We start from the raw sequence: 22389 nt of genomic DNA on the forward strand, positions 1-22389 counted from the left end.
GTCCCCTGCATTGCAAGGTGGATTCTTAACCGCTGGACCACCAGGGAAGTCCTATCCTTGTTTATACTGGATCTTCATATTGGCAGATATGACTAAGATACTCTTGTTATATCTAAACAGGCAGATAAACGTGTTAAGCTAGTCCTCCTTGTAGAGCTAACGAGATACTCTCACCTAGTAAGATAATGATTTTTAAGGGAAGATTTTTGCTCTTGGTGCTGTGAAAAAAAAATTCTGGTTTTATTGACGTATTTATGATTTTCTATGGGGCTTCCCTGGTAGCTCAGCTGGTAAAGAATCTGCTTGCAGTGCAGGAGACCTGGGTTCCATCCCTGGGTTGGGCAGATCCCCTGAAAGAGGGTATGGCAACCCACTCCAGTATTCTTGCCTGGAGAAGCCCCGTGGAGAGTGCGTCCATGGGGTCGCAAAGAGTCGGACATGCCTGAGCAGCTAAGAACATCATGTGGTTTTCTGTACCATCACGTTTTTTTGCCCTAAGTGTAGTGTGGCTAGGTGTTTGTATAAGAGATTTTCTGTCTTCTGGTGTTTGTGGTCTGGGAGTTTAAGTGTTAAACCAAGTCATTTGTCAGTATCTAGTGATGATTTAAGGTGGGGTTGCTGTTGCTGAGCAGTACTTCAGTTGCGGCCTATAAAGTATGTCACTGTTAGGTAACTCTCCTAGTAAACTCTTAGTGGGTTTGATCAGTTTGAGTCCCCGTTTTCCTTCTTAGCTGACTTGTTTCAGTCTTTGTCAGCCTCGGACTTGTGCCCTGAAGCCAGGTCCTCTGAATCACACCACGTTTCCCTATAACCTTTATTGGCAGAGCTGAGAACTGTCTAATTCATGACCTCAATCAAACTGACTCGTTGTGACAGCTGTTTTCACAAACCTCCTGGTGTATCAGGTAGGGCTAAGATCAGATCGTTTCTCTAGAATATGTCATTTTATTAATATAATTGGATAAAGCAGTTACCATATGAATTGCTTTTTATGCCCTATAAATTAGCAATTAAGGATAATTACCACATCCATGAAAGTTTGCAACATGAATCAGTACAGCTTTGGCAGAACAATTACCCCTGACAGTTTCCTCTCGATCTTAACATTATTCTTCTGAAATTAAAATTCTGAATAACAGACAGTATTTTACTTGTTTATTGTTTATCTGACTCCCCACACTAGAATGTCTTCTCTCCAGGAGCAGACATTTTTGTCTGTTTTGGTTCACTCGAGGCATGTTACTTGCCTGGAACAATGCCTGCCATATAGAAGGTACTCAGTAAATTTGTGTTGAACAAATAAATGGATTAATCAGTGGATAAAATTGTAAGTAATCAACTTAGATGTCAGATCTAGTGACATTTTTCTTATAGAAGAAAAATGACTTATTTTCATGCCATATGAGATTCATGTTAAGTTTGATACATAGACCATTGGTCTTTTTCATATTTCACTTAAAAACACTTAAAATATTTTATCCCCAGAAGACCTTTCCCTTGGCTTTGTTCATTCGGGAAACTTAAGGCAAGAGAAGACCATTAAATATTTTTATTGAGGAAGAACTTGAATAAAGACTTTGACAAGTGAAACAGGTGGAGGGAATTGAAAAGTACTTGTAAGATGATGAAATGGAGAGAGCAAAAAAAAAAAAACCGAGATGAAATGTGTTTCGACCTATTTCAGTTTGCACAAATAATAGGAAGGAAACTAATTCTTTCCATGCAGACGGTCTCTTCCTTCCATGATGGTCTGTAGACAGTCTTTTCCTATCTCATCATTTGGCATGGCCAAATGAATGACAGGGAGAGAGTTTCAGAGGAAAGATATAGGCATGTTAGTCCTCTCCTCCTGGGGGAACAGGAGCAGTGGTGCCTGCCACAGTGAATATCTGTCCTTGGAAGGTTGACTTGGTGGTTGTCGCTTACATTTGTACCTTCAGTAGTATTGGGTTGGCCAGAAAGTTCATTTGGATTTTCCCATAAGAGCTTATGGGAAAATCTGACGAACTTTTTGGCCAACCCAATAGGTGTTGCGCAGCCTATAAAGTCATCTCTCTCTAAGATTAATTCAAATGTGGACTGTTGCCTGAATGGCCTATTTGGTGCAAAAAAGCAAGGAGGCTCTGGCAGCAGTCTTCAGAATAGCTTTCAAGGTGAAAGGAGGGCGTGTACAAAGATTTTTCAAAATTCCTTCATATAAATTATTTACTAAAGCCTTTATGGGGCTGGGATAATAGTTATAGACCCATTGTCCCCCAAGGGTCTCGTTTACTAGATTGAGGGCATAAGAGGAATACGATGATACCTGTCAGCCATTGTGTTCTTGAGCTTTTCAGCAGGCTTTGTCAGGCATGAGAAATAAAGATTGTTTCTTAGCTGGGGTCAGTGCTCGTTGCTCAGCCATGGCAAGCATCTAGCTGGGCTTTCCAAGACATACTAGGTCTTCTGGGAGAGCTTTATGAGTTTTCGTGAAAGCTTGACAAGAATCGAGGAATAGGCCTTTGAGACAGGAACTCTGCTTTGTATGCTGTGTGAGCCTCAGTCCTGTTGGAGACTGTACGTGGATGATTTCAAGGCAGGTATTCAACAGTGTGCTTGCTGTTCATCTGCCACTTGGTGAAGAATTGACTATAAATGAGTCACTTCCAAGTTCTTTTCTTCTTTGGCCCTTCTCAGTTTAGGAACATCAGCCATCCTGTGCTGTGTAGTATATCTGTTCTTTGGCTTTACTTTTTTGAGGGCTTGTCTTTTTAAAGTGTCAGATCCCTGGGATGATGCCCAGGGCATGGGTTCTGAAGAAAGGCTGTTTGGTTGGAGGCTGTAAGGTTTTGATTGCTGGTAACACTCGATCACAGAGGATAAAATGAAAAAATGACTTATAACTAGATAAGGAAGTAAGTCTTTTATTATGTGTTTGATGGTGTAGCCAGGGAGGTGTAGACTATCCTTAGACCAAGGTCTATGTGCTTAAGTTATCAGGAATAATGAGATGTTACTATTTTTTTTTAATTAGAATGTGTGTATTTTTCTGACAGAGTTTCTGTAGGAGAGTAGGATAGATTCATACAGTGGAGTACTGTACAGCCACAAAAGTGAATAGTGTTTTGGCATGAATGGGTTTTACCAAAAAAGGGCAAAAGAAGCAAGTCAGTGATGGGTATACATGCTGTCGACTCAGTGTATATAGAGATTAGAGATAGGAGATGAAGAAGCACCATATTGCATGGAAACATACACAAAGGGTAATGCTATAGGAAAGCAAGGGAGAGGTTATCACGGTGGTTTGAAAAGAGGTGGTGGTCAGCAAAAGGGGCTGTGAGTTAGGAGGGACATGGCATCCAAGGTCCTGCCAGTGTTCTGGTTCTTCTTTTATGAATTTAGCTGCACTGGGTCCCCCTTGTAGCCAGGGGGTCTTCACTAGTTATGGCACTTGAGCTTAGCTGCCCCACAGCATGTGGGATCTTAAGTCAGAGATCAAACCCACGTTCCCTGCATTGGAGGGTGGATTCTTCACCACTGGACCGCCAGGGAGTCCTCGGTGTTCTAGTTCTTAACTTGGGTGATGGTTACTTAGTTGTTGTTTCTTATTCTTTAAGATACAATGGGTTGGCCAAAATGTTCGTTTAGGTATTTCCGTAAAACCTTATGGAAAAACTCGAAGGAAATTTTTGGCCAACCGAATGCATATATGTTTAATGCAATTCTTTATTTGTATTACTTGCCCACAATTTAGAGCATGAGTTAAGGTGGAGAGGCGAGGGAGACAAGTCAGCTAAGCAAATGACTATTGAAGTGGCTTCCCTTCCTATTCTTTTTTTCCTCTGAGTCAGCTTCTTTTCCAAGGACTTTTTCCTTTACAGAAAACTCCATGGTCTAGTCTGCCGTGAAGTTCTACACTGGCAGGGCTCTCCAACCTTCTAACTATTTGTTCAGCAGCTCTTTGTTTTGAAACATGGGATTAAGCCTTTCAGCTCAAGCAAAGGCGCTACTCAAGCCTCCCTGGTGATGAAATTGTGTAAAGAATTTGAATAGGTTGGGCGATGTTTGTCATTTTTGCTGTGTGCCTTTTCTTCTCTTCTGCCACATGAAACCCTTTCTCCTTCCTCCCTGCAAATATTTGAAGTGAGCTTTAGAGCTCTTTCCATAGTTGCAAGTGGGTGGTATGCTAGACATCCTTCTTCAGAGAGAGGGAAGGAACTATTGGGCTTGGGAGCCCGAAGGTCCTTCTTCGGTTGCCCTGTTTTCATCACGGAGGTCATGAGTTTTCTAGAGGCTCTCCTTTAGCCTAGACTGTTTTAGCCTAGACTCTGAGCACTGTGTTTTTCTTTTAGCCTCGACTCTGAGCACTGTCTGCAGAGGAAGTATTGAGTCCTGGACTCTGGCCGCGTTGCTTGCACATTAGCCCTGGGCACCCTTGGGTCCTTCCGGCTGGTGTGGGTGGCGTGTCAAGGCTTCTTCCTTCAACATCCACTTTTCTCTGGCTTTCTTCTGTTGTTTGCTTTTGCCATCGTAGAACAGCTTGTGTGGATGGAGACGTTAGTTTCTTAATAATTGAAAAGAACACAGGTGGTGGTCAGCTTGCTGGGATGAAATTACAAAGGCTCTCTCCATGGCTCACATGCCTGTTCACCCTCCAATCTTTTCTGACTTTTCTATCATCTTGTTTAATTCTCATTTTTATTTCTGGGTCAGTCCCTTTAGAATCGAGCGCAAGGTTTTATGTAGGTATTTCTCTTAAAAAATTGAAAGTAATCTTGTTCATTCAGTCGTTCAAAATGTTTGTGTGCCGTGTTACTGTTGTAGATGTTGGGGATACGGTAGTGGACCATCTCTGTTATGGCAACGTTACCTTTCAATGGCTAAATTTTCGTTTTTTCCCCCACCTAGGTGCTCTCAGGGTGCGCCATCATTGTCCGCGGGCAGCCTCGTGGAGGTCCTCCTCCTGAGAGGCAGATCAACCTGAGCAACATTCGCGCTGGAAACCTTGCCCGCAGGGCAGCTGCCACACAACCCGATGCAAAAGACACCCCGGATGAGGTAGGTGCTTTTCCTTGTGAGCCTGTGGACCGTGGTGATAGTTCCGGGTCTCCTGGACTATCAAGGATAGTCTCCTCCTTGACTGCACATTTGGTGTACTTTCTTTTATGTATATTTTGAGTATTTTTATGTCACAGGACTAGTGATAGACCCACAGTGGCGTGCCTCGGTTTATGCATTCACTGCCTTTAATCCCAGTAACTCCTTTCTCTTTTCCTCGTATACTTTCCTGTAAGTTTAGAGCCTTTCCAGGTTTATTAGCCTTTTCAGTTTTACCCTCTTTCTCTTTGAACAGGTTAGAATATTTCCTAGATAGTCTCAGCTGTTTGAGGTTGGTATTGGTTATGGCCGAGCCCCTTTATTTATGTTTAAATCCTTCACCTTCAAAATTCAGAGGGATGCACAGCAAAAAAATCTAGTTCATCTCCTTGGTCACTACAGGTGTTACTATAGTCTTGAGTCTCCAGAGACATTTATCATCCATATAAGCAGACATTTAACAAAAACATGTAGTTTTTTCATCTATAATAAAAAGGATTTTGTTGGACTTAAGAAGATGGTGAAACAGTATTCAGGAAATAGAGAAAAATCATCCCCAATTCTGTCATCAGCAGTTAGATTTTTAATAGACAAAGATCAGTTATTTTCCATTGGTCTTTTCTCAGTAAGCACAAGTATTGGGAATAACTGTGCTGTAAACCTCGGTTGATCAGTGAGGATTAATCAAGATGGTGAGGAATGCTTTGCACAGGCCTGTCAGCTACTCAGCAGATGTTAGCTGTGGTCATCTGTGTGTGCTCAGCCACTCAGTCGTGTCTGACTCTGCGATCCTGTGGACCGTATCCCACCAGGCTCCTTTGTCCATGGGATCTCCTAGACAATAATACTGGAGGGAGTTGCCATTTCCTCCTCCAAGGGATCCTCCTGATCCAGGGATCGAACCTGGGCCTCCTGCATTGCAGGCAGATTCTTTACAGCTGAGCCACTGGGGAGGTATGTGGTCATCACTGGTGCTGTTTAACTTCTGCAACTACGAACACTTCTCGTACGGTTAGCCCAAGTACTGAAGAGTAAATCTCTCTCAGCACTTTTCACATTTTGGCTGCTAAGTGCTTTTCTTGACCAATGTTTTGAATAGTTCTTTCCTTTCAGTTTTGTGTTGTGTAACAGCTTGTCTGCTTTGCACAGAAGCGTGTTGAGCCTTTTTGGCTAAAGCCAATCAAGCTTATTTTCCCAGAAGGAAGAAGCAGGGTCGCCTCTAGGAAAGAAGGATTGGGTTTTCATTTCCTCTTGCGTGGGTGAGGATTGAGGCCAGTTGGAGCTGATTCTAAAATGTCTTAGCTGTAGTCTGTGCAATGGTACAATAAAATCTTACCAGAACTATACCAGCTGAAAGAACACCATGTCATCTGACCCCCACTCTCATTAGTTTCTCATATTTCTATAGCCGAGTTAGTGGGTTTTTGTCTCTTCCAGAGCAGCTCAGTTTCTCCCAGCAACTCTTCAGAGGTCCCTGTGACATGAAGTGTTAGGAACCTGCAAAGTTAACCCTTTGTCAGCCACAGCCGCTATTTCTCTAATAGTCTGGTCTCTCCCTGCCTTGCTGTGATGTGGTTTCCCCCTACCATGCCCTTGAAGTTTCTCTGGCTCAAGTAAGGAGTGATGCCAACTAGTAACCCAGTTCTGAAAACACCCCCAGCTTTTATCAAGGACTAGACATTCTGCCTTCTTAAAAATTTCTCTTCTCCATTCTTGAAGCTTCATCGTCATTGTTCTTTGTTCAACTCTGAACATGTACTTGGAATATTGAGAGAACAGTCTGTCTGCCTTCATTTTCCTGTCCTCTAATCATTCCACTGATACTCTCAGATCTTTTTGAAACATAATTTCTTTTTTTCCCTGACTCAGTGTTCAGTTCAGTCGCTCAGTTGTGTCCGACTCTTTGCCACCCCGTGAATCGCAGCATGCCAGGCCTCCCTGTCCATCACCAACTCCCGGAGTTCATTCAGACTCAGGTCCATCAAGTCAGTGATGCCATCCAGCCATCTCATCCTCTGTCGTCCCTTTCTCCTCCTGCCCCCAATCCCTCCCAGCATCAGAGTCTTTTCCAATGAGTCAACTCTTCGCATGAGGTGGCCAAAGTACTGGAGTTTCAGCTTCACCGTCATTCCCTCCAAAGAAATCCCAGGGCTGATCTCCTTCAGAATGGACTGGTTGGATCTCCTTGCAGTCCAAGAGACTCTCAAGAGTCTTCTCCAACACCACAGTTCAAAAGCATCAATTCTTCGGGTCTCAGCTTTCTTCACAGTCCAACTCTCACATCCATACATGACCACTGGAAAAACCATTGCCTTGACTAGACGGACCTTAGTCGGCAAAGTAATGTCTCTGCTTTTCAATATTCTATCTAGGTTGGTCATAATTTTTCTTCCAAGGAGTAAGCATCTTTTAATTTCATGGCTGCAGTCACCATCTGCAGTGATTTTGGAGTCCCAAAAAATAAAGTCTGACACAGTTTCTACTGTTTCCCCATCTATTTCCCATGAAGTGATGGGACCAGATGGCATGATCTTCGTTTTCTGAATGTTGAGCTTTAAGCCAACTTTTTCACTCTCTTCTTTCACTTTCATCAAGAGGCTTTTTAGCTCCTCTTCACTTTCTGCCATAAGGGTGGTGTCATCTGCATATCTGAGGTGATTGATATTTCCCCGAGCAATCTTGATTCCAGCTTGTGCTTCTTCCCCCCAGCGTTTCTCATGATGTACTCTGCATAGACGTTAAATATGCAGGGTGACAATATACAGCCTTGATGTACTCCTTTTCCTGTTTGGAACCAGTCTGTTGTTCCATGTCCAGTTCTAACTGCTGCTTCCTGACCTGCATACTGGTCTCTCAAGAGGCAGGTCAGGTGGTCTGGTATTCCCATCCCTTTCAGAATTTTCCACAGTTGATTGTGATCCCCACAGTCAAAGGCTTTGGCATAGTCAATAAAGCAGAAATAGATGTTTTTCCGGAACTCAGTGTTACTCCCAGGTATCTCAGCGATTCCACATCCCTGCTTGGATAGACGTAAATGCCTCAGCCTGGGATACAATCTCTTCTGTAATTTGGCTTCTAGTCTTCTCTCACTGAACCCCCTCTGGGATGTGAAGTCCCAACCCCGAGGAAGTATTCAGGTCTCCTAAGAGGCCCCCCAAGTCCTGCCGGCTCCTGGCGTGGCCCAGGCTGCCCCCTGCATTGGGAGCTCTTTCTCCGTCCTGTGCCCTGGTGCTCACCTATCGTCTGTTAGGGTCCAGCTCCCTGAGAAGTCCCTCCTGACATCTCCTTTCATCGTCCCCTCGTGCTGTCATCCCGCTCAGTGCTTCTGTGTCTCTTCACTAGATTGTCAGCTCCTCGACGGGAGGGACCTTCTCTGATATCAGTGTTTTCTGCCTAGTCAGTGCCTGGCATGAAGCAGGTATCCAGTGAGGATCAGTGAATTTCAGGTATCCAGGTATCCAGTGAATTCCAGGTATCCAGTGAATTTCAGTGGATAACAAGGAGAAAGAACCCAAGCATCTCCTTTTGAGGATCAGCAGATGGTGGAGTGTGGCAGGGCTTTCTCTCGGGCTTTCCATTGTTTTGGAGCAGGTCTAGTTCTTTTTCACATTCAGACAAGAGTCAAGAACGTTTTGCCCGTTTGTTCCCTTTTGTGTCACTGTCCCAAATATCGTACACTTGATTATTCTCTGCCTTCCTTCACGTCTGCTTCAAAGAAACTTAGCTCTCTCCTGAGTGTGGTGCAATAAAAGCAGCCTGCTATGTGTCCCCAGCCATCACTGCCAGCTCCAGGCTAATCCCTGGCGTTGCCTGGCTACTCCTGGCAGCCTGGACACTGCATTTACAGCCACTGTGGGAATTATATATTTATTTCCCACAGGTTTGTTGCACTCTCATTATGTGTGAAGCTGTACATTGGTTTCATGTGAAATACAGAAATGAATGTCACAGTCATTGTGTGTTCAGTCGAGCCTTTGAAAGTTGGGACGGTGAGGTGGCTGGGCCAGAGAGGGATTAATTACATACACAGGTGGTATAGTGGGATGATGGACTAGTAGCTTTGAGGTCTTAGGTTGTTGTGGGATTTAATGTTGTCAGTAGTTTAGGAGTCCACCTGGTGCAAAGAAAAAATGGGAATTAAAATTCCATTCATCATGGTAGACACCAGAACTTTGTGTGGGTCTGGGAGAGCAAACTGCCTAGACCACCTGCTATTGGGCATTCTGAAGGGAAAGGCAGTTTTGAGAATCAGCCACTTAGCAGCCATTGCTTTGTAGATGGAGCTCTGGGACATCCCTCAACTAAGATTACAGTGGTTCTCCTTATGGGGCCATTGTGGACTGTGTGGATGAATGTGTGCATGCTCAGTACTGTCCAACTCTTTGCGACCCCATGGACTGAAGCCTGCCAGGCTCTTCTGTCCATGGGATTCTCCAGGCAGGATTACTGGAATGGGTTGCTGTTTCCTACTCCAGGGGAATCTTCCTGAGTCAGGGATCAAACCTGCGTCTCCTGCACTGGCAGGCGGATTCTTTACCACTGAGCCACCTGGGAAGTGGTGGCTGAATGCTCTGAGTCAGCTTCCCTATATGTAGGGTGGTTCTGGGAGGCACTGTTGCGATAGCCTTCTCCATGGGGTAGCCTTCTGCTGACTGTCCTCTGTGTGGACAGGACTATCTTCTGGAATGCCCTGTTGCATTGGGAGCAGTGATGTGGTCAGTTGCTTCCCTGAATATCCCAGTTGCCTCTCTTCCTGGCCTGTACCTTGTCCAGTTATTGAATTTGCCCAACCCCAGATGGAATACAACTTGCAAAGGCTGGAAGATTAAAGAAGCTAGATCATTTTCCTTCCAGGATAAGTTGTATGTCCTTCTCAGGACCTCTGGTGTGGCTTTCTCTTACTGCCCAGTGACTGACCAGCTGTAAAACAAGCCCTGAGAGAAGGGTGCTTCTTCTGCAAGCCTTAAAAGCTTTTAGTAATCCTGCCTAGTTGGTAGAAATTGGAGGTTCCTCCATAGGGGTTAGCTATTTCTTTGTGAACTGACCCTTGATAAATGAGTTTTTACCGAAGTCTTGGCTTCCTTTAGGGGCACTTTGTTTTGTCAGAGCTTTTCATTTGGGGAAGCAGTGTATTACTGAACCTTGGTTATTAATGTAATGCTCAAAACTGAAACCTAAAAAAACCCCACAAAACTGAAGCCTAGACATTCGATCTATGGCCGAGGATGTTTTTAGAGTAAGTGAATCACTAAGGTGATAAAAATGTACAAGGCTCTGTTAATTGGTTTAGTATTTGTGTCTGTGATGTGGCTGGTATTTGGGCTCGTTATCAGTCATGAGACTCTTCGGTTACAGGTATCTGCTTCCGTTATTATGGTGTGGGGCAAAGGGTGGAAACAGGAGATAAAACTATGGTGAGCCTCCGTATTGCCTTTGAGTGGTTGGCTCTTTTGCTTATTGGTGCTCTGAGAAGAGTGCATTAAATGAGTGAGCAGGCTTGTTTTTGTGTCTTTAAGAGCACTTACTCAGGATTAGTTCTTCCCAGAACTGTCCACAGTTGTTGCTGGCTGACAGTACTGGTTTTGTGAACATGGGCCCAGCAGGTTGGTGGACTGCCACCTTTAAATTGGCTTCTGGTTTCTGGGAAGTCATGGATGTTTTTCTTCTAGAAAAGCTTCTTGGCTCACCCGGTGGAATAATCTTCATGGACTGAAAAGGTAGGTAGATGCTTCCTTTTCTGGTCAGTGATGGACTGTTTTGCCTTCACTATGCAGAGCCCATGTTTTGGGGCTCCAGGAGGTAGTAGCGCGTGCATATTGTATACCACCCTGCCCTTTCGTATGTTAATTGTTACTGCCCGTGAACTTCTGCAGATCCTGTCCTCCTTGAACTCTCCTTCCTCATTTCTGTTCTAAGGGAACTTAGGGCACCGAGCTAGGTCCAGACTATAAATTCAAGTGCTAGTGATTCCTGACTGCAACAGGGCTTCTTCAGAAGAGACATCTCCCTTTGTCTGTACCATCCCCAAAGTAATGAGGCAAAACCATCCTTTTGCATAGCATCTTCAAATCACATGGGGGCTCTATTTGTACCCACTGTGGATGTGTGGCTCAGCCCTGTGTCAGGGTCTTTAACGAGTGAGAGGAAAGAATCACCGTTGTCAAGCTGATCCCTTACCAGGGCCTGTTACTAAGTAAGAAGTAAACTGTAGTTCTGAATAAGACAGTGTTGGAGGTGCGGAAAGTCCTAGTGCTGGTGCCTGGGAAACCATGGTGCCTGTTTTTTGGGCTGGTGCAAGTTACACCAAAAGTTAGACCTTCATTTTTTAGGAGCCCCCTAAATGTGTGAGCCCCCACTCCAGTACTCTTGCCTGGAAAATCCCATGGGCGGAGGAGCCTGGTAGGCTGCAATCCATGGGGTCGTGAAGAGTTGAACACAACTGAGCAGCTTGACTTTCACTTTTCACTTTCATGCATTGGGGAAGGAAATGGGGACCCACTCCGGTGTTCTTGCCTGGAGAATCCCAGGGACGGGGGAGCCTGGTGGGAGGCATCTATGGGGTCGCACAGAGTCGGACACAACTGAAGCGACTTAGCAGCAGCAGCAGCAGGGCCTAGTGTGTTTGCTGGGTTGTTGAAGGAGTGAAGTTGCTTGGGTGTTGATTGTGCAGTGTGAGACCGGCCTGGTTCCTGAATGTGGTAGTTCTGTCTTTCAGCCCTGGGCATTTCCTGCTCGAGAGTTCCTTCGGAAGAAGCTGATTGGGAAAGAAGTATGCTTCACGATAGAAAACAAGACTCCACAGGGACGAGAGTATGGCATGATCTACCTTGGAAAAGGTGAGTAGCAAGGGCAAAAGGGCTCGTTTTTCTCCTAGTCTAAAATTCCTCCAAAGATCAGTTTTCACCTGGTGGAGTTGGCTCTGTACGGTGGCTGTGGGTCTCACTGGGAGAGTGCAGAACTCGGGGTATGTAGGTGCAGAGGAATGCCCCTCATATGCCTGCTCCTTGTTCACCCTGTGCCTCTTTCCTGCCTTGGTTTAGACGTGTGTGGACAATGTAGTATTCGTTTTCTCCATATGCAGGCCATCAGCCCGTTGAACTCATTGGCTCTGTGCTTCTAGGTCAGGGTGCTAATTGAATTCCTATAGATTTCCTATTGCATCTTCTATTTCCTTTATCTGTCTTGTGGCTCTTCTCCTTTCTTTTCTCTTTAAGAAAGCATGATTTGTTTAGGGCTTGTGGTTCTCTGCAGGCCACATGATTTATAATGGAGTGGAAAGTTCACAGGCTTCAGAGTGGTATGATGTGGCTCCTGGCGCTTCTGTTGTGTACTCTTACTTGTTGTTTTCAGTCTCCAAGTCGTGTCTGACTGACTGTGATGCCATGGACTCTAGCCCGCCAGGGTCCTCTGTCCATGGGACTCTCCAGGCAGGAATACTGGAGTGGGTTGCTGTGACAGAGTGTGCACTCAGTAAATATGTTTCTGTGTGCACGCACATACGCCTGTGGTTTAGCTGTTTAACTGTAGCTGCCATTTGAAATTTAATTTAATTTATTTATTTAATATTTTCGGATGTGCAGGGTCTTTGTTGTTGCGTGGGCTTTCTCTGGTTGTGACGAGCAGGGTCTACTCTTCGTGGCGGTACACCAACTCCTCATTGAGGTAGCTTCTTTTGCTGTGGTGCGCAGGCTCTAGAGTGAGAGCTCAGTAGTAGGCACCTGGGCTTGATTGGTAAGGGGCACTGCCATTTAAAATTTAAAGTTGTATTTAGAAATTTGCTTTTTAAACTGACCCACATGACAGCGTGGATATAATTTAGCATGTTAATAATGCACTGTTTTTTTGATAAAACCTGGCACATAGGAGATGATTGATAAGTATTTACTAAGAGTGATTTTGAAATTATCCTTTCAGTTTCAATGGCTTAATGGCTTAAAGTTTAATATTTTCACTCAGCTATTTTAACTAACTCTCAGTGCCAACTGCGATGAAACAGTGCTTTAGCTAATTAATTAGTGTTCATACATTTATCCTATTTTGTGGCTACTCTTTTTTTTTTTTTTGCTATATGTAGATGGATTGAAATATTCATTTAACTGTAGCTGACTTACAGTATTATGCTTCAGGTATGTAGCTTCTGATTCTTTGCCACTATAGATTATGACAGGATATTGAATATAATTCCATATGCTGTACAGTAAATTCTTGTTTACGTGGCTACTAGGTTTTGTTTGTTTTTGGCTGTGCTGTGCAGCTTGTGGGGTCTTAGTTCTCTAACTAGAGATTGAACTTGGGACCCTGGCTGTGAGAGTATGGGGGCCTAACTACTGGACCTCCAGGGAATTCTCCTGTGAATACTCTTTTTATGATGGAGGAGAATAATAGAATATGAGAATTTGTGGTTAACCTAGAACTTTTTTTTTTAAGGCAAAGATGATTAATCTTCAAATTGTGGGGAAAATAGAGTCACCCACCTATTCCGAATACCAGCCCCAATTGTGGCTTGATCAGATTTGTACTTTGATTAGTAATAAGTGAGTAGTGTATCTTTGTCCTACAGATTCCCTGTTTTCAGTACTCTATCCATCACATTTTGTTGCTTTCTTTGGGAGTTTGGCCCAGAGAATTGTGTTTTTCTCCCTTTTGAAGGAGCAATCAACTCATTTAGAAATGAGCCAGCCAGCAGCCCTTTCAGAGTGCTCTTTGCCAAGGAGCTGTCTGAGAGCTATTGGGGTTGCTGTTGACTGGCTGGTTTTATGGCCATTCACCTTCTTTGTACCTTGCCTTCGTTCTTTCTACGCACTGACCTGTTAATACCTTACTGCTCAACTTTTCCCATAATTGTGGAGTTCTTCCTTTTGACTTCCCACTCTGTGGGATTATTCCTATTGCTCTGAAAGAATCAGTGTAATATTTATTGATGGCAGATAGCTGTGTGCATCTGTGTCTGGCCTCAGCAGTAACTCTAGTGCAAAGGTTCTTGTGATTCACATTCAGCTTCAGAACCTGAACTTGCTTTGTATGAACAGCATTCATCTCAACCTTTTGTGTGTGTGGTAGAAAAGGGGGCTTATGATTTGCCTCAGAAATTTGGACAGGGCTAATGGCAGGGCATTTAGGTTGGGTTTGGGCCTAGTATGTAGACTTCTTGTTGCTTGCAGAATTCAGTGAATGCATGGCGTACTGAATATAAATCTTACAGAATTTTATTCTATGCTGATGTTACCTATCAGCTAGACTGCTGTGTTTCAGTTTATCGAGGAGCTTGTTCTCTGCTATATTAAAAATTTTTATGTGGTGATTCCCTCATAGATGTCTTCTTTTATCGTTTTGGCTGTCAAGCAGAGATTTAAGAGAATTTGCCGAGCCTAAAAGCTTTTTCAGTAGCATGGAAATGCAATTAATGGTCCTGGTGCCCGGGTGGAACCTAATCGGGTTGTGTTTTTTGTTTCACTTCATTTTTCTTGCCTGCTCTGAAGGCTGCTGTGTGAGATTGGAAGTCTGGACTCTCTCCCTTGCATCTCTTAAGAACACGAGAGTGTGTTTATCAAATGATGTAGCTTGTCTTGGTGGCCTCCTGGAGCAGAGACTAGGACATCCTGAGAGGGACTGGACTCTGGTGTAAAACATAAATGGGCCACCCTAAGTGCCTCTGCTGTCTGATTGTCCAGGTGTGGGGACTGCCGTTGGATTCTGTTGTTTTAATTCCTGCTGTGTGCTTGGCACTGCACTTGGCGATTTACACACATTGAATTCCCGTAAGAACCCATCTAGACAGGCACTCTTCCCATTTTATAGGTGAGTATGTGTACTGAGGTGCTGAGAGAGCTGTGAAGTGGCAGCGTTTGTGTTGGGCACCAGCCTCTCCTCCTTAGGTCAGTGTTATTTATCCTCTCCCTGGCTGCTACTTGTGCCTTGCTTTCCCGTCAGTCTCCTAGAGTTCCTGAGATTGCCTTTGGCTTGGGAGATACACGAAAAAATAAGCCCAGAGAAGATGTATCGCCGGGTCCTAGAGATGAGACATTTTAAGGGAGAAGAGGTTTTCTGAAGAACCCAACCCCAGCCTGCTGCCTTGTCCAGTTAGTGGGTAACATTATTCCTTGAAGAGCTCAGGGTGAAAGTGGGCCCAGTAGAGCCCTTTTGCTGTTGGAGATGGATTTAGACGCAAGATTCATGTCTCTTTTTTTCCCTTGTCAGATACCAATGGGGAAAACATTGCAGAATCACTGGTTGCAGAGGGCTTGGCCACCCGGAGAGAAGGCATGAGAGCGAACAAGTAAGTCTCCGCTGCTCTTCTGACCCTCAGACTTCCTCGCTCGCCACCGTGAGAGCTGGGGGAGTGGACTCCGCACTCGCTTTGATGCATTTTCATTCCTGCCGCCTGACATAAAATGGGTAATATCTGGTGTTCTCCTGGCTTCTAAAAGAACATCCCTGCCCAGGTGTAGGTGTGTATTGTTCTGAGTGAGGAGGTTTCTCTGCATTTGTGAATGGCATTTGGTATGTGTAATCAAAAACTTCTTTGCTTGGAGACAAAGAAGTGCTATATGCTTCATATCATAAGAGTCAGTAGGCTTGTTTCTTATGCCACTGATACTCGGTTCCAGAGTATTTATCTATCCATTCCCCAGTATTTATTGAGCATGTATGCCAGGCTATGTTCTAGGCACTGTGAATATAGCAGTGAACAAAGACACTTAGCCTCTGCTAACAATTTAACCGGGAGACAAACAACAAACCAATCAACAAATAGATGTACAATATTATATCAGGTATACAAGCAATAAGTAAATGCAGAATAAAGCAGAGTGAATAAATAAAATTCGAAGCAACACCTGATGCTTGGAATATAGGAAAACTGACAGCGGCTGAGTGGTTCTAATTTCAGGGAAAATTTCTGTCTCTCCAAAGCCTTTTTTATCTGTTTTGGCTTATGGATCTGTAGATACTTTAGTAATAAGGTGAATGTATTTGTTGTTAATAGCAGTGTGAATTCGTTAGAAATGAGTATTAGGTTAATGGGCTTCCAGGTGACTCAGATGGTAAAGAATCTGCCTGCAATGCAGAAGACCCTAGTTAGATCCTTGCATTGGAAAGATCCTCTGGAGAAGGAAATGGCAGTCCACTCCAGTATTCTTGCCTGGGAAATTCCATGGACAGAGGAGCCTGGTGGGCTACAGTTTGTGGGGTCACAAAGAGTCAGACACGAGTGACTAAATAACAACAGACTCGTGTCTGAGTGACTAAATAACATCAGGTTTATAGTTCATATATCAGGTTCAAGTTCATCAGTGTTGGCACCTCAGAAGGATGGGGGTTGCAGCTGGCTTTAACTAGCACATTAGTCTCTGAAAAGTGATAAGCTGCATCAGTAATTTGGATGCTGTAGATGCTGTTTGGCCGTTATTTTTTTGGCCAAATGGCTTATGGGATCTTAGTTCCCTGACCAAGGATTGAACTTGGGCCACAGTAGTGAAAGTGCTGAGTCCTAACCACTGGAATGTCAGGGAATTCCTGCTGTTTAAATCATTAAGTCCATGTTGTATTATGACTGTAACTGTAGAAGAAGCTTTAGATAAATATTTGTGTGAACTATGCCAATGATAGGGATGAGCAAAGGCCAAAATGTACAATTTGCATCCTTCTTTGTGATCAAGTCATTCATCCTAGAGTTCTCTGATCCTTTCCAACTCAGAAGAGTCGTTGGCTAGAGCTTACGATTGGACTGTGAGTGAGCATGTGGGAATTTGTTGGATTCTGACACTTGTCTTAGGTGCTGTGTATGGAAGCACGCTGAAGCTGTATTTTAAGGACAGTTGCTGGCATTTTTACTGTTGCAGTGTTTTTTGGAATCCAGTTTGCAGCCAGAATGAAGAATTATAAAAAAGCCTACAGCAGTATTGTACCACCTCAACAAAGAAATCCCTCCAGGAGTCCCAGTCTTTTTTTACTCCAGAGTTGTCCTGACTTCTTTTCTCAGTTTGACTGTTTTTGCTTCTATCTCAAGCTACATTCCCCCCCGCCCCGCCGCCACCCCCGTCAAATTCTGACAGAAAGTTTGGATCTCTGAAGATGATAATTGTCCTTTTTTTCTTTTTCTTCTTTTTTTAATGGGGAGGAGGAAAAGAGCCGTACTGAAGACTTCTGGTTTGAGAAATTGTAGGTCATGCTCCCTGTTGAAAATCCCTACTGATCAAGGTGGGAGGGTCAGTTTCTCTAGATGCCTCTTGATGGAACCAGGTGTTGACGTTGTGGAAAGGCTTTCCAGTGTTCACTTCAGCCCAAATGCAGATGAGAGAGTGAAGAGTAGAGCCTTTTCTGGGTTTGGTGGTTTTTGATGGCTTTTTTTCTGGAGGGGGAGGGGGGAGTGGTCTATCTACTGGGTTTCTGCTCTTGTGCACACTTTGGTTTCTTGTCTGATGAAAGAGTCTTCATCTTCAAACTGCTTTTGCTTAGCTGGCCTTATGGCATGTGTAAGTAGTGCTGGGGTGACACTGTCTGTAAAAGTGACAATCGTTCTGTATTCCCCAGTCCTGTTCTGCAGATGACAGGGAGTGAGGGTGGTTCTTAGTCACTTCCGCTGCACTGTGTCCAGCTGAGGTCTGCCTGGATTCTAGTTCCTGAATCTGGGGTGGTTAAATGAAACTCTCTCACCTGGAGCGGCTCCCTTGTAAGCCACCAACTTGTTCTCTTGTAATCACTCATGGTGGCAGTACTGAGAAGGGTGGTCTTCAGATATTCTCATTAAATGCTGTTACAATTGAGTCTTTTGTTGGAGGGAATAAATCTGGAATCTGGAAGTTATATTCCTGGTAGGTTTCTGGTTACAGGCCTGGGTCTGAAACAGTTGCTTTGTTTTTTTCCAAGCAGAGAAGATGCTGTAGAAACCCAGAATCAAAGATGACCCTGATATTTCTCTCGTGAACTCATTAACCACACTTGTTTTTTCTCTTTCACGTCCCAGTCCTGAGCAGAACCGGCTTGCGGAATGTGAGGAGCAAGCGAAAGCAGCTAAGAAAGGGATGTGGAGTGAGGGGAACGGTTCACATACTATCCGGGACCTCAAGTACACCATTGAGAACCCAAGGCACTTTGTGGACTCCCACCACCAGAAGCCTGTCAATGGTGAGGCTGTCGGGGAAAGACAGATATGACTCAGGGTGATTTCTCTCTATTTGCTGTCGAGCTCCTTGAGGTTCATAAAACTGATTCTACTTTAGTACCCATGGAGAATTGTTAAGGGTAAAACAACACCATGGTATTTTGGAAGGGAGCTTTCCATCCAGTTCATATATGCATCAAATGTATTTTGCAGAGATTAGTCCTTTGCTGCTACAGAGTAGTAAATTGCTGGTAATTTTGTACATGGGGGATCTTCCTGTTTTCTCTAAAAAATGGCTATCTCTAAATACCACCTCTAAAACTTCAAAGTAGAAATATGTATTCTTTATATATCTAAACATTTATGAATGCACACATGCCCACACACACGATATAGTTCTCAGTTCTACTTTGAGACCGTATTAACTTGCAGACTCAGTAAAATAAAATGATTACCAATCCTGAATTATTGTTAGTTTTTGCCAGGCACTAAGTATACAGGTGAGCAACCTGGCTTACAGATAACAGAGCTTAGGTATGAGCCAAGAGGTCCCAGAAGGTTCAAAAGATGTAGCAGTTGGTTTGAACCAAACCCTCCTGGAGTAGTTTGGGCAGTAGTCTGTGTGAACACTCGTGATCTGCCAATGCATCGTCACCTCCCAGAGCGGGGCTTTCTCCAGATTTGGGAAGAGGAACTGTGCTCCAGGCAATTTGATGGGGCGTTGTTTCTCCTTGGCACGACCTGTGTCACTCAAGCCGTTCGTTCTGTCCTGCAGCTATCATCGAGCACGTGCGAGACGGCAGTGTGGTCAGGGCCCTGCTCCTGCCAGATTACTACCTGGTCACGGTCATGCTGTCAGGGATCAAGGTCAGCTCATATGCTGGGCTACGGGGTGGTTCATGGAAGTGTTCGGTGATGGGGGGACCTTCGTCCATACCGTTTCTTTCTAGTATGGGCTGTTAACATTGACTGGAGTACTTTAAGCTTGGCAGCAGTGCAGTTCTAATTAGATCAAATAAGACTTTTTTAAGTACTCAGAGTCGGTTTGGAGTGGGCTGTTGAGAGATGGTTGAAACCTAAAGAGGAGGGGAAGGGAAGCCAGTCCATGGGATCGCAAAGAGTTGGACACAACTGAGCACATACACGCAAAGTTTGCCGAGTGTGTTCTCTTAATGTAAAATAGCCATGTTGATTAAAGAAAAAATCAGGGATTTAAAGTGAGGCACTGGTGAATCTCTTCTTGGCAAGGGGTCATTTTCAAGTGTAATTAATGATTTTCCCCATGTTGTCATGAGTTTTATTTTGCTTTACCAAGAAGGCTAAGAGGATGATATTTCCAGTTGCTTTTTATCAGTATGTTTTTAGAAGGGTTGGAAGACCTCATTGGACACCTTTCCCAGCCCAGCTTTGTGGGGTTTGTGCTGTTTGGATTGTTCCCTGTGGGCTGAGCATGCCCAGCACCCATGCGCCTGCCTGCCTTGTGCTTTAGTGCCCAACTTTCCGACGGGAAGCGGATGGGAGTGAAACACCAGAGCCTTTTGCTGCAGAAGCCAAATTTTTTACGGAGTCTCGACTGCTTCAGAGAGATGTCCAGATCATCCTGGAGAGCTGCCACAACCAGAACATTCTGGGTACAATTCTGCACCCGGTGAGTGAGCCTGGCAGACTGGCCCACGTGGGTCAGGGATCCACTTGGGGTTTGAAGAGCTGCATTTGGCTTCTGTTCTTCCTCTCTGTGTTTAGAAGCCATTGAAGTATCTTGGTAGGGTTATCATCTACTGACTTTGAGACCTTTTTTTAGGGAGTTACCCGTTCTCTGATAGAATTAGGCAGATTGCAACTTTGTACTTTTAGAAAACTAATCTCAGTTGTGCTTGGGTTTATAAGGGGAGGAAGGACGCTTGCACTTATTTTCCCAGATGCTAGTCCTAAAGATTGCCAGTAAGAAAGGTGGGAGGCTGCCACATCAGTTAAGAAGTGGGATTGGCGAGGTTTGCAAGTAGGTTAGCTGTTTGGAGTACAGCAGGTCCCCTACAGAGGAAAGAGTTCAGTTCTGAGAGAGTATTTGTTAAGTCTAATTTGTTTGTAAGTACAACAAAGTTAGCCTTGGTACCCAAGTAACACAATTGGCCATATGCTGCTAGCTTTAACACCTCTTTCCAGATATCCTGGGCTTGAAATGAAGGTACTGTATTCCTGTACTCTGTACAGTACTGTACAATCAAGGACACAAAAGCACAACCCCTTGTAGAGGATGCACGCATGTGACAGTGTATGCCAAACCCATGAACTAACTTTCATGGCTGGACATGCAAACACACGTTCACATCATTGAAAGTTTGAAGCTTGAAGGTTTACATGTAGGGGACTTACTGTATGGGTAGAACTGTCATGAGGAAACCCTCCTTTGGAAAATCTGTGTCCCAAGCCTTATTCAGTCGCTGCCTAATGCTGCTTTTGAGTAGGAAGTAGGTTAAGATCTTGTAGTTCTGACTACTGGGAGTTTTACCCTAGTGTATACTTTGGTAGGTGGGATATTCTTGGATGGGAAATTGCTTTTTAACACCCCAGTTTAAATAAATTGTCATTATTGTAACCCGTATCCAGTACCAGAAGAAACTACTGTTCTTTGGCTAGAGAATTCTTCCATGATGGCAGTTGTGGAAGGCTGGGAGGCTTGGTTTGGAATGTGCCAAGGTCATGTCTGTCTCTTCTGAAGTGCTCGCTGTCTGCTAGAGCCCTGCCAGATGGCTCTGTGTCACTGTAGAATGTGAATTGTAATTTACCGGGCAAAATGTAACTGTAGTTATTCCCTTACTCAGCCTGTTCTTTGGCTCTCCCCTTATGAAAAGGGAGTAAATGCTGATCTCAGGAAAGGAAATAATAAGGTATAATCTCTGCTGAAGATTAACATCCTCTGTCCACAAGAAGAGCTATTGAAATGCCGATTCCATTCAATGCCACTAACATTTATCCTACCCCTGTTAAGTGCAGGTTACTGTGCTGGGTGCTGTGGGGATATGAAGCCAGGGCTGTTGAAGGGAGTCACAGAACAGCGTCTTCTCATAGGGCTGGTTTCTTCATGAGACAAATGACTACTTCATTTTTTTTTTTTAACTACAAAATAGATTGTGGCTATGTTAATCAGGTCAGAAGTCAAGAGAAACGGATTCCCTTGCAACAGAATCTAATCTGTGCCTGCCTTATTTTTTAGAACGGCAACATCACAGAGCTTCTCCTGAAGGAAGGTTTTGCCCGCTGTGTGGATTGGTCAATTGCAGTCTACACACGGGGTGCAGAAAAGCTGAGGGCAGCTGAAAGGTAAGGCCTGTTGGGGATGCCTTCTAGCCAAGGATCTGGGTGTAGGGGACTCCAGGGGAAGGAACCTCGGGATCTTCTCTCACCCAGCCATGTCAGTGGAAAGGATTGGGGAAATTCCAGAAGAAGCTGGGATTTCATAGAGGAGTGACTGGCTTACAGTCTCCGGGTTCAGTCTAGTTCAGGGCTGTCTCCTGATTTTTCACTCAAACATTATTGGTCACCTGATTTGCTATATTAATGTTTTCAGTTCACTTTTTTTCCCAAGCCTCTCACTTAGATTTCAGGTTTTAGGCATTTGAAATGAAATAAACTTGAGGCTCATTTGAGGACAATGAAATAACATATCAGCTCCTTCCTGACATGCAGGCTGGAGCCAAGTGTATGATGGAAAGACAGAGCCAGTGGGTCTCTAAATAAGACTGTCCAACGATGCTGCAAAGCCTGATGCCCTAATTTATCGAACTGTATGCTGTAGTTATAAATGCTAATACAACTGTAAAGTGTCGTGTTTTTGGCTAGGTGCCCCATAGTTAAAGCAGATGGAGCAATAACTGATTTCTAGAAAAATAATGGATATGCCAAAGATCAGTGGCCATTTCAGGTGTTTCCAGGTATAGGTGAACTTGAGTCTCCAGGTGGAAAAAAATGAAGCAGATAGATGACTATAGATGATGTTCATAAAGTCGCACCCACTGCCTCCCAGGATATGTTTAGGTAGAAGGCCAGGACCACTGGTGACATTCCACTCAAGCCTGTGTGGTTTATTTCAGAGTCATACAGTTTACAGTTTTTTGCCTTTGAGGTACACAACAAAGAGGTGTGCAAGAACATGAATTGAATTTCCCCTTTCTTAGGTCTCTTACAGCCTTCTCTACTTGTAAGCAGAAATA

General features: G+C 44.2%; 1 protein-coding gene across 1 annotated transcript in view; it reads left to right on the plus strand.

Moving 5' to 3' along the window:
• The window catches only part of SND1 (staphylococcal nuclease and tudor domain containing 1), a 419879-nt gene that overhangs the window by 27066 nt on the left and 370424 nt on the right, over positions 1–22389 (plus strand). Inside the window, exons 2-8 of the mRNA XM_052638359.1 lie at positions 4888–5037; positions 11792–11912; positions 15274–15352; positions 18041–18201; positions 18954–19045; positions 19668–19826; positions 21393–21499. Coding sequence (XP_052494319.1) covers positions 4888–5037; positions 11792–11912; positions 15274–15352; positions 18041–18201; positions 18954–19045; positions 19668–19826; positions 21393–21499 — 869 coding nt within the window. The remainder of the gene's footprint in view (positions 1–4887; positions 5038–11791; positions 11913–15273; positions 15353–18040; positions 18202–18953; positions 19046–19667; positions 19827–21392; positions 21500–22389) is intronic.

Source organism: Budorcas taxicolor, chromosome 4 (genome assembly GCF_023091745.1).
Source record: "Budorcas taxicolor isolate Tak-1 chromosome 4, Takin1.1, whole genome shotgun sequence".
Lineage (NCBI taxonomy): Eukaryota > Metazoa > Chordata > Mammalia > Artiodactyla > Bovidae > Budorcas > Budorcas taxicolor.